Below are 12,159 nucleotides of genomic sequence, written 5' to 3' on the forward strand. Positions count from 1 at the left end.
GTACCCAAAAGTACCTGTGGCACAGATACTTTTCAGAAAAAGGTAGCAAGGATAGGCAGAAGTTCCCATGGGCCCTGCATTACTAGAAGGTTGCTTAAGAAAATTAGTGTAGTTTTTAGGAAGAATCCATTTAGAAGGGGAATATTGCACTAGACTGGTTTTTAAAATTGTATCAGCAAGAAACTGATTCATGTGAAGTATTTCCTGAGCAGCAACATGGTATAATAGGGCAGTATAAGTAGAGACCTGGGATTAAGTAGTCAGTTTTGTGATCTTTGATGAGTTAACTTCTTTGACTTAATGCTTAGAGAGGAAAATAAAATAATACAAGTAAAGAATCTAGAAAGGTACCCAGTAACTGTTCGACTCCTACTTATCCCTTTATGTCCAAGAAGAAGGAAGGCGGTATGTATATGCTGCCTGTGTTATGGACAGCTTTAATTCACTTTACTGATAAAGGCCTTGTCTGACCTCTGCATAATTTCCCTTTGTGTTGTAGCTGTTACCATTTACCTTCTCCTGTACAAATCTTTGTTTTAAATTTTCTATCTACCACTGCTAGTCTTTTCTTTTTTTAAATTTTAATTGAATTTATATCTGAGGCTCTTCAAACTATGTGGGGTTCTAAAAACTTTTGATCCCAGAATTTATCTTGTATATTAAGAAAAGTGTTGTGAATGGGAAGATTTCTTTATAGATTTCTTTCTGAATAAATTTCACTTTTTTATTTCTCCGTTACAACTTTTTAAGTGTCACTGAAATTTAAAAAAAGAAAGCACTTGTTCTGTGAAAGGTAGATGCTGCTCAAATACAATAATGAAGCAGCTTTTGTTTGCCATTTTTTCTGAGTTTTCTTTGAATTTGGTATGGATGTAGAGAAGCCGACACCACCTTGTTAACAGTGACTGAAATTTGTTAGAGAACTTACCAGAACTAATCCTTTCTTTTAACTCTGGTGGGAAATAAGTAGTCCTCTTTGATTACTGGGTAGCTCATTGCAATAATACAATGCCTAGTTGGAAAATGCCAGAAACTTTCCAAATGGGAGGCCTTTCTGAATAGCTTACTCATATTAGCGGTACCGGTGTTTTTTAGTTCTTTTGAAAAAGAGGAAACAGTTTCAAGCTGGAGAAAACACTGTATTCTCTAAATATTTTCACTCCATTTTCTATTTAAGAGAGGCAGGTTTTTTTGGGGGGGGGGTGTTCAGTGGTTGAATTGCTGGCCTCTTGGGCATGGAGCCAACATTACCAGGTATCGAGACTAGGAGGGACTGGCAGCTCTCTCCCCTCTGGAGAAAAGGCATTATAATGAGACGTTGTGGAGTAGTTTTGCTACCTGGGATGCAGATGTACCTTATCCATTATGTTATAATTAACAGGTCCTTATAAAATTAGCAGTAGGGTGATTCCCAGGCAATCTCTCAGATTCCAGTCCTTCAGAGAAAATGATTTGAAATCAGCATTTTTGAATCAACCCAGGAAACCCACATACCATTTCAGAAAACGATGGACAATTTGTGCTTCTCTTGTGCTCAGGTTCTTATCTAAGCATTAGGCAAAAATGCTAAATATTTGTGGGGTATGAAATCTATTGAGCCCTAGGTTTTTGGTAGAGAGGGAGTGTCTTAGGGGTGCCTACTGGTATTTGTATATTAAAATTCCTCATTCTTGTCTATTATTTAGATAACAAGGGAAACTGAAATGGATATGGTTTAGAGTAAATGTGACATTTACTGCTACCATCCGTGGATACTCTTGCCCTGATTGCTTTAATTCTCATCAGTTCAAATAGCCTAGGGCCTGGGCAGGGTGACTGGACTCCACCCAGAAAGATGGGAGAAGTACCGTTAGTTGAAGTAGCTGTGAGAATGGTGTGGGGCTGCTGAACAGATGTGGTGATGGTGGGTGACCGCTTTGTCTCTTGCCTGTTTTGTAAACAGTTGAATCAGGTTCCTTAGCTCTGGGAGCATAACAACAAAGACTATTTAATGGAAGTCAAATGGAGAGAAGTCGTATACCAAGGGATTTGAAAGCTGGTCCTTCCAAAAACTCCTTACTGGGTCGAGTACGACCACTTTCATTGCATCTTAAGGCTGTTTCACTGTTTTCAGGTCTCCCTTGTTTCTGATGGTATGTCAGTGGTTTCCAAATTTTTGTTTCCCCATATGGAATATATTTTTTTCTCTGGGTGCTTTCAAGACTTTTTCTTTACACTTGGTTTTCAGTGGTTTGAGTATGATATTACCTTGGCATGGTTTTCTTTGATTTGTGTTCTGACTGGGATTCAGTAAGCTGCTTAAATCTGTCAAAATTTTTTTGCAGCATATACTGGGAAACTTTTACTTCATTATTTATTCAGATATTTTTTTCTGTTCCATTCTTTCCTCACCTTTGGGGACTCCATTATATGTATATTAGACATTTTGATTGTGTCCCACTGTTCTCAGTGTTCATTTTTTTTAACTTTTTTTTTTCCTGTTCTGTAGTTTTGATCATTTCTCTTGATAAGTTCACAGACTTTTGTGTCATCTCTAAAGTTAAGCTCATCCAATCAATTTTAAATTGCAAATATTATATTTTTCAATTCCAGACTATCCATCTATCCATGTTTTTAAAATAATAGTTTCTGTTTCTCTGCTGAGATCTCCTCTTTTTTTCCATTCTGAGTATGCTTTTTACTTTATTGAACATAGTTATAATAGCTACTTTAACATCTTTGTCTCCCGATTCCAACATATAGGTCACTTGGTGGATTTAACTGAATTTCTTTTTTCTTGAGAGTCATGTTTTTCTGGTTCTTGGTATATCACCTAGTTTTGTACAGTGTAAATGTTATACTGTGAAGACTGTGGGTTTTGTTTTATTTCTCTGAAAAGTATTGATGTTTTAGTTTTTGCAAGCAATTTCTTCAGTTGAACTTAGACTGCAAGTTCTGTCTCTTGAGCGGCAACTCAAATGTGAGTTTGATCCTTTTATCTTTTGTTGGTCTGCTTACAGACAGCACCAAGCATGCACACATGGCTTAGAGGGGGCCAGAGACTGGGTAGTTTTATACATAGAACTTGGAGCTCCCTCTATCTGGCTGTCTCTTTTCTGGAATCTCCTTTCTTTCTGAGGGCTGTTTTTGACTCCCACTCTTCCCTCTTGTTCTTTAGGCCAGGAAAGACTTGGATGTTGTATGTGAGTTTAGCTGTTCTATATGCTGCTGACTCTGGCCTACTGTCAGGATAAAAGCAATGGTGATTCTACTCATGTTGGTAATTCCTTCCTAAATTTTCAGCTCCTCTCTGGAATTTGCCACCTTCTGTTCACTGTCCAGTGCCTTCAGGTAATTGCTTTCTTGGTATTTTTGTCCAGAGTTTATATTTACCATCTGCAGGAGGTTTGGGTCTGTTAGGAGCTTCTGCAGTCATCCTGAAAACAGAAACCTCCAAGTAATCTTTTTGATACATAGCCCACGCCAAATTTTGGTTTGAGTTATTACTTCATTATGATTAGTTAACACATCTTCCTCACTTTGTTTTGTATTCTGGAGGAAATTTAATAAATAGAGTGGCCTTGTTTGGAGCTTTCTGTGGAAATAACATCAAAATCTGTCCTTTTTGAGTTTGAAAACTTGGATTGTTATGAAGGAGGACATATTTCAGTAATTAATGGTGTGGTCTTGCTCCCTTAAAACCCCACTTATCTTCACACTGCATACTTACTCGTTTCTCAGACAGTCTTGTGGGCAGCCAGTTCCCCAATTCTTAATTTTTCATTCTCTTCTCCATTGAAGGGTACAGTCAGTTTACATAATGTGCCTGGGAAGGCCTCCTTGAAGAGGTGACATGTGAGCAGAAGCCTGAGTGAAGTGAGGGAATGCGCTTTGTAAATTCTGGAGGAATATATAGAGAATAGCAAATGCGAGGGGCTTGTCATGTTTGAGACATGGCAAGAATGCCCTGTGTTATCTGGGGTGGAGTGAGCAAGGAGAGCATTTGAAAGCAGGTTGGAGAGAGTAGAAGTCAGCACATGTAGGACCATGTAGGTCATGGTAGGGATTAGAGATTTTATTCTAGGTATGTTAGAATGTGAGGAGTAATATGATGTTTGTTGGACTCTGGAGAAAAGAGCAGAATAAACAGTTTAAAGTCTATTTATTATTGTAGGATCCTAGGTGAGGGGTGTGGGCAGCTTAGACCAGGGCAGTGATGGTGGAGAGGGTGACTTAAGCATATCACACCTCCCTTGTAGACTCCAAGGTCTCTGTGGAAGTGGTAAGGCCAAAATGTGCTTGTTGTTCCAAATGACAACTATATATAGAGATAGGAGAGTATTTTTCATTGCCTTTTCCCCTCCTTCTCAGCCCTTGATATTAGAATTGGAAAAGGAGAATTCTGTTTTGGGAACCTGGTGTCATGCCAAGGTGGTTATTGTCCTGACAGTCATCATGCCAGTAGTCAACTAAGGGAAGAAGAAGGCAGACTAGAAGAGAATTCAGTGTCATTAATATTCAGGCCTGGGTCTCTGCCAGTCAGGCTGTTAAAGGCTTTACTTCTGGCTAGACCTCAGGCAACAGTACAGGTGATTCCAAAGGCTATTCCTTAGAAAGTTGATACACTTTATTTTTATCTGTGCCCACTCACCTTTAAAAAATATTACTTGAGTATATCAGGTGATAATTTCCTAAAATCGTGATTTTGAAGCACAACTAAAAGGAAGAACCCTGTCCAGCTTTTCTGGGTCCAAGATTATACAAAGTCTGGTAGACTGCATTAGGTGTTGGTGTATCTCGTTTTTTTTGGGGGGGAGGGACATCATTTTACTTAATAACTTGGTAATTATAGCTGTGGCTCTCTTTTTTTCTGTTTGAGAAGGGGCTGCATGGCTGCGAAGAATTGTGTAAGACAAAGCTACCAGAAATCAGAAATTGATAGCAAGAATTATAAATGTATAACATAAAGGAATTGCCAGAAAGTCATGTTGCTTAAATGATTTCCTAATTGCTACAAATCAGTTCTTTAGGTAGAATCTTCCCCTTTTAGTCTATATGTACTCTTTTTATTAATTCAAAATAAGGAATCTAAGACTGAGAATTTTATAACTTTAGGTGTCACTCAACTAATATTGAAATTAAAACTTAGGACTTCTGAACCATGTTCAGTGCATATTTTTACCAAATTTGAATTTCTTGAAAAGGCACAGTATGTGTATATCTGTATATGTGTGTGTGTGTGTGTATGTATGTATATAAAATGTTCACAAAATAAAACAGGAAGAGATTGTGTTAATCTTGTGTAATAATAAGTGCTAACAAGTTTTGAGCATTTTCTATGTGCTGGTTCAGCACTGTGTTGTGGTCTTGCTATGCATTCTCTGATTTGAAAGCAGACCTCCAACCTATGCTGCCCACAGTTCTTTACCTACAGTTTCATAGGGAGCATGTGTAACTTCTCTTATATGAGTTAAAACAGACTTATAACCTAAAATATGTAATTTTAATACTGCATTAGACCCCAATTTAAAGTACATTGTAAATAGAAAACCAGTTCAGTGTGTTACCTTCTTATTCTTTTTTCTTCCTTCTGTGCTCTTCCTAACTTTTCATCCCCACCACTTGGTGTTTATTGAATGAATCCCTTGAAAAACTAATGCTCCTTGGCCTTTATCTGTTGATCACCATCCCCTCAAGCTGTTTCACATGGGTTCTCACAGGTAGGTAAATGTGACCATGCGCTTCGTTTTGGACCTCATTTTCTTGATTCCTGAGCTCTGTGATGGGTTACTTTTTTAAGTAGGAAGGAAGGGGAGGATGGAGGACAAAAGTTAGATGCTGTTTACCTGTCTATATGATGACTTGACATAAGGTTCATTACAGAAGTGCATTATACATGTGTATGTATTGAGGCTGAAAACTGCTAGCTTTGGCTGAGCAAAATTTGATCTTAAAGAGAAAAAGGGGCATCCCAGTGACTCAATTTCTTATGTCCCAACTCTTGATTTCTGCTCAGGTCATGATCTCAGGATTGTGAGATGGAGCCGCACCACTGACCTCTGCACTGGGCATGCAGCCTCCTTAGGAGTTTCTCTCTCCCTCTGTATAAAAAAAAAGAGAAAAGGAGAGAAAGGATAATGTTATAAGGGTATTTAAATTGCAGAGTTTAATAGGTGGCATTATATGTTTGCATGTTCACTTTATATTTTCCACCTACATTTTCTTTTCTCTCTGTTTCTTTCCAAGATTTATTTATTTGAGAGTGGGTGAGCGCACATGCATGTATATGTACGTGTGAGCCAGAGGAGGGGCATAGGGAAAGGGAGAGAGTGAATCTCAAGCAGACTCCCTGCTCAACATGGAGCCTGATGCAGGACTCCATCTCGTGACCTTGAGATTATCACCTGCATTGAGATCAAGAGCGACCACTTAACCAACTAAGCCACCCAAGAGCCCCTCCACATACGTTTTCTAATTTTAGTACTTCTTAGGTATATTTTACCTTTTTGTGCTCTCTGTTCTTGGTCTGCTTTATGACTTGTGTTAATTCACAAAATCTCTTCAAACCCTATTTTTCTTGCTTACCAACTTCAAAGACTTACCTATGGCTGGTCATGAGCTGCTTTTATAAAAGATTCCATATTTAAGTATTTATTCTATTTGAATCCAAATTTATCCTGCTACATTTTAGCAACTATCACTTAATAATTGTTGACATCTGCTGTTGTTCCTTGTTAACAGCAATAACTACTTATATTTCCACCCCTTACATATTAAGAGATATTTGCTAACTATTAATTGGACATCAAATTTATCATGATAACTAATTTAGTATTTATGATATAAATTGATACTTTCCTACTTCATGTGGGTTTGCTGATTCTGTCTGGATTTAGAAGCCAAATGCCTAGTTAGCATACTAGAAGAAAGGATCCTATTAGAATAGTAGCTCTTTTTCATTCATAAATTCCAGAATTCCTCAAGAACCAATTTGAATGTTACCTGAGGTTACTAAAATTGTTTTTTGATCATACATACACTTGCATACATTTGCATATGGTAGGGTTCCAGGCTATGATTGCTGTATTGTTCCATTGTGACAGGAAGAGAGTTGCAGTGAGAGAAAGTCAAGGCTTTTATGAATGATGGTAAACAGGAGAACTAGTGAAGCATCCCCAGGAAGCATTGTATGTGAAACAGAAAAATGAATGTTACTGAGCATTGCTCCTGACTTGATAGTTGTAGGTTGTTGGATTGTTTTGCTGTGGAAAACTAGATTAAATACAAGGAGGTTTCAGTATATAGAATGTTATAGTTTTGATATATAAATTTATCATCTTTATTCCGTATTCTGAAAATAGAATGGACAGGGCTAAATTAGGGCTTATTTCTTAGTCAATTGTTCATTCATTCATTCATTTATAAAATGTTTGTTGAACACTTGTTGGATTCCAGGGACCATAGTCTACACATTCTGGTCAGTGTTGTAACCAGTAATACACTCAGTAACGTGAAGGTCAGTCTTCATGTTCACAGGTTACTAACGTATAATCATAAGGCATGAAAAAAATAGCCAATTGAGGAAGAAGGAGTTTTTTAATTTGAAAAACAAAGCAATGTCAACAAAAATGAGAATATTTTGTAAACATGACTTACTACTCTGGATGACTCATTTCTCTCATTTATGATCTGTCATTTCTCAGACTCTTAGAGGCCAAGCTCATCTGCAGGTCTGCATTACAAATATTTAAGTTTTTTTGTCCTTATGATTTTGGTGCCAGAAGGGATAACAGCTGGTTTGCTGAGCTTTGTCTAGCCATTAAGCGCCGTAGCTTGGAGGCAGAACTGTTAGAAGAAAGCTTTTACTCTTTTCCCCTCAATTTTAGTTTGTATGTGCAGTGTTTATAAGTGCAGAAATGTTTTTGGTTAGGAGGAAAAGGTGATTGTTCTTAAATAACAAACTATATTTATTCTTTGTAGTTTGGTGTACTGTCTTCTGATCGTTGACTCTAAATCAGGGTGTCTCAGCAGTAGCCCTAATGGTATTAGGGTCGGATGAGTCTTTGTTATGGGGCTTGTCCTGTGCTTTGTACAATTTACCAGCACCCCTGGCCTCTGCTCTCTAGACACGAGTAGCTTACCCCCTTCCACCACCAGTTGTGACAACCACAAATGTCCAAAGACATTGTTCTAAATGTTTCATGGTGGGCAAAACCACTCAGAATTGAGAATCCCTGCTATAAATTCTGAAAGCAGACTTATTGACCACAGTTATCTGTGAGCTAACCAGAAATAAGCTGCTGCAACTCATGATGTTGTGTTTCTATGAATCCTTAAATTTTTTCTTTTATTCTGATGACTATTGCATCAGTTCCCTAATCCTGAAAATCTTGCTGCCATTCAGCCCATTGGAGTTGTGCCAGGATGAGCAGAAGTAGTGTGTGTACTCTATTTCTGGAATCCATAGTAGTAGTTCTTTTTTTTTTTTTTTTTAAGATTTTATTTATTTGAGAGAGAGGGCACTCATCAGTAGAGGCAGAGACAGAGGGAGAAGGGGAAGCAGAAGCAGGCTCCCCGCTGCTTAGGGATCCTGACGTGGGGCTTGATCCCAGGACCCCAGGATCACAAGGATCACAACCTGAGCGGAAGGCAGATGCTTAACAGACTGAGCCACCCAGGCGCCCCCATAGTAATTGTTCTTAATGGACTTGCCTCTTAATGGACTTTAATAAACTTGATAAAAATGTGGATGTGAAATCTAGGCTAAAACACATTTGGTATTAGATCTGCAATTCCAAGTCTTCTAGTGAACAAGTAGGTCCTCTTGATTTGATTTACTTTGTAAATTGGATAAAAATTTTGGATATGATCTAGGCATCAGATCACAACTATTTTAGTTTTTGTTATTGCTTTTTGTTTTTAGAGTGACTTAGGTTGTCTATAAGATTGTCAAGTTTGGCTGATAAGCAAGTTCGATTTCTGCACACAACATGTGCTGTATCCATTTAGCAGAGAGGCTGCTTCCTTACCTTCACACAACAAGTGAGTGGTGGAGTTGGAATTTGAACTCAGGCTTTTCTGATTGACTCCAAAGCCACCTTTTTACTCTATGGACCCTCAAAATAGGAATCACCTGGGGATTTTACAGGTTCTGACTTGGTAGGTTTGGGGTAGGCCTGCATTTCTAAGAGAGTCCTCAGGAGGATAGTGAGGCCCCTGTTGCTGATCTTTGGGTCCACTCTGAGTACTAAAGCTCTATGCTATGTTCCTGGATTACTAATTTTGCTATAGATAATCCTCCTGGTGTCTGACCTGCAAAACTGATAATCTACAGTTGAATAGTCAAGAAATGGATTTTTCAATTCTTTCTTCTTCATTTTAAGCTATGTACATTGTCGCTAGAGTTGAGGGAGCAGCTTTGTTCCCCTGAACTGGCAGAATTGCAGTTCTGTATTAACTGAATGCTAGACATGTTCGGAAAGTAAAATGAAGGACCAGGGGTAGTTTGTTGGATGTGGTTGAGCAGACAGATACCATAGTTCATTGATTTTAAGGTGGACATTAACATTTTAACATCTCTGAAACTGGGTGCATTGTAAGATAGATGGCATTTTATGGTTGCTAAGGTTGGGGTTTGGCTTCTACTACTTCTGGCCACTTTCCTGCTCCTTGGGGATGGAGCCCAGCAGCTTCTATGGTGAATGCTTGATCATCTCCCCCTCCTTGGTGTCCCCCCCCCCTCCCCCCCCCCCCCCCGCCCCCCGCAACCCAGAGCCCAGTGCTTTGTTTTGTAACTGCTGAATCTGAGCTTGGGAGACAAGAGATTTTTACACTGGTCAAACATGCTTCAGGGCAGGGTGGAATCTGTGTCTATCCCTTGGCTCTGACATCTGTTTTCTGTAGTAGCAAATCTGTTATAGATCCTCTCTTGTCTTGACTTGGGAGGAGCTCTGGTGGAGAGGCTAAGTCTTAAAAAGCTCTTTAATAGAGTAAATATTCTAATGATAAACTATTCCACATGCTTTCTTATTTGGCATCATTTTTCTTCCTTGATGGTACACAGTTAATAATGCATTTTCCATAGGGCTTTGATTTGATGAGAGTTCTAAATTTAATAGGAGTTTAGCAGAAAAAGACTGCTTTGGAGTTAGAAGGCACAGGTTAGCGTCTGGCTCTGCCATTTGTCGTTTGTGTACAGGATGAGAATTGGACCATATGATCTCCAAGGCCCTTTGAGCTCTGAACTAATTGGATTCTAGGTGTCTTAGAATGATTTAATTGAAGTATGCGGACTGTGCTCTAAGAACATAGAAGTGATTAATTTTGAAGAGGGAGGAAGTGACTGGAGGTGTGAGCTCAGTCTCTAGGGAGAGAATAATTTTGGTAGAAGAATAGGAGAGAAAGTATTTTAAACTGAAGAGTCCATATTTGTGAGGTCATAGGAGGACCTTTGAAACCATTCATAAACTTCTAGACCCTGCGTATAATTTCATTGATCAAGCTAGGTGGAGCTTATTCTCAGTTTAAGCTTCTGTTGAAAGTAAGGCAACTCAGGACACCTGGGTGGCTCAGTCGTTAGGCATCTGCCTTTGGCTCAGGTCGTGTGTGGTCCCAGCGTCCTAGGAACGAGGCCTATATCAGGCTCCCTGCTCTGCGGGAAGTCTGCTTTTCCCTCTCCCACTACCCCTGCTTGTGTTCCCTCTCTCGCTGAGTCTCTCTCTGTCAAATAAATAAAATCTTTAAAAAAAAAAAAAAGGTGACTCTCCCAGTCTTTCTAAAAAGATGATTCCTCAGGAAGTTCTTTGTTTCTGTTTTTTTGAGAATCAAATGATAGTTCCTCATCAGTTGGATTAATTAGATATAGATACCATAAAAATAAAATGAGCTATTAAAGTACTGAGTATGGTCATCCTCATTTGAGTATTGGGCAAGGTGATTAGCAAAGTACTGCCTGCATTGTAGAAAACTATGCTTATCTAAGGTAATGTCTAAGTTAAAGTTTTTTTTTAATAATGTAGCTCTGTTTGGGCACTAATCTTTGTTTTATGAAGAAAATACTGCTTTGCACATATGAGTCACTTTGGGTAGAGATTCTTTGAATAGGGATTTGCTGTGGACACAGCTGTTAACTTTTCTGAATTAGGTACCCCCTGAATTAGGTACCCCCTGACTATGTATAGTCAGTGCTACAGGTGGGAATTGCAAATTGCAAAGGGTTAAGTAATTAACCTCTACTGGGTGGGCTCTCCTTTTTTTTTTTTTTTTTTTCCTAAAATACCAGATAAAAGACCTTAAAATCTGGCATCAGAAATGACAGACTGAGGGGATTTCTGAATTGGGTTTTAAAATTCAGGAGCAAGCCTGGGGATTTCAGAGCTGGGAATCAGTTCTACTCTGCCACCTTGTGTTCTCTTGGGAAAGTTATTTTTGATTTCCCTAGACTGTGTTTATCGCTTATGTAAAATAATCCTCAGCTTTAGTTGCTTTCACAAGAAAATTAGTTAGCAAATGAATAAAGCTTAAAATGTGAAATCCTTATACATTTGCTGAATTATAAGGCAGTTTTTATTCCTGAAAGGCATATGCTAGGGTTTACAAGCAGTAGGCAACCAGGCAAGATAATTTAGTAAATTTACCTTTGACCTACAGGCAGTTTGGGTTTCGTATTCTATAATGCAGCACTGACCATTAGTGTTTTTACTTCCTCCTTACAGGTGGTCCGTACTGAGAAGAACAGTTTGAACAATCGATTCTTGCCCTGGAATGAAATTGAGACAGAGGCCATCCTCTCTATTGATGATGATGCTCACCTCCGCCATGATGAAATCATGTTTGGGTTTCGGTGAGCAGCTGATTTTCAATCAGGAGACACTTTTGTTTGCAAGTGACAGAAAAGCAACTCAAACTTGGATTAGGCAGCAAAATGAATTTCTTGACTGTCAGTAACAAAAATCCTCAGAGGTGGTATTGGCTGACTTAGGACTTAGCTGGATTTTAGGTCATAGGTGATGTTGGAGAACTCCATTTCTCTTTATCTCGAGGTTCTGCTTTCCTCTTTGTTGCCTTTGATTTCGCAAAGGCTCTTCCTCTGGGGCCAGGGAGATGGCTTCTGTGATTGGCTAGACCAGGCTTATCTGCCTGGCCCTGGAGCTGCAAGTACATCATCTACAACCACAAACC

The 12,159-nt window shown here is 38.8% G+C and overlaps 1 protein-coding gene across 5 annotated transcripts in view; it reads left to right on the plus strand.

Annotated features, from left to right (window-relative positions):
• The window catches only part of EXTL3 (exostosin like glycosyltransferase 3), a 142,561-nt gene that overhangs the window by 108,821 nt on the left and 21,581 nt on the right, over window positions 1-12,159 (plus strand). For all 5 annotated transcript variants that reach the window (XM_045994945.1, XM_045994918.1, XM_045994909.1 and 2 more), the window contains one exon: window positions 11,694-11,821. In XM_045994945.1, coding sequence (XP_045850901.1) covers window positions 11,694-11,821 — 128 coding nt within the window. The remainder of the gene's footprint in view (window positions 1-11,693; window positions 11,822-12,159) is intronic.

Source organism: Meles meles, chromosome 2, assembly GCF_922984935.1.
Source record: "Meles meles chromosome 2, mMelMel3.1 paternal haplotype, whole genome shotgun sequence".
In the NCBI taxonomy this organism is placed as follows: Eukaryota; Metazoa; Chordata; class Mammalia; order Carnivora; family Mustelidae; genus Meles; species Meles meles.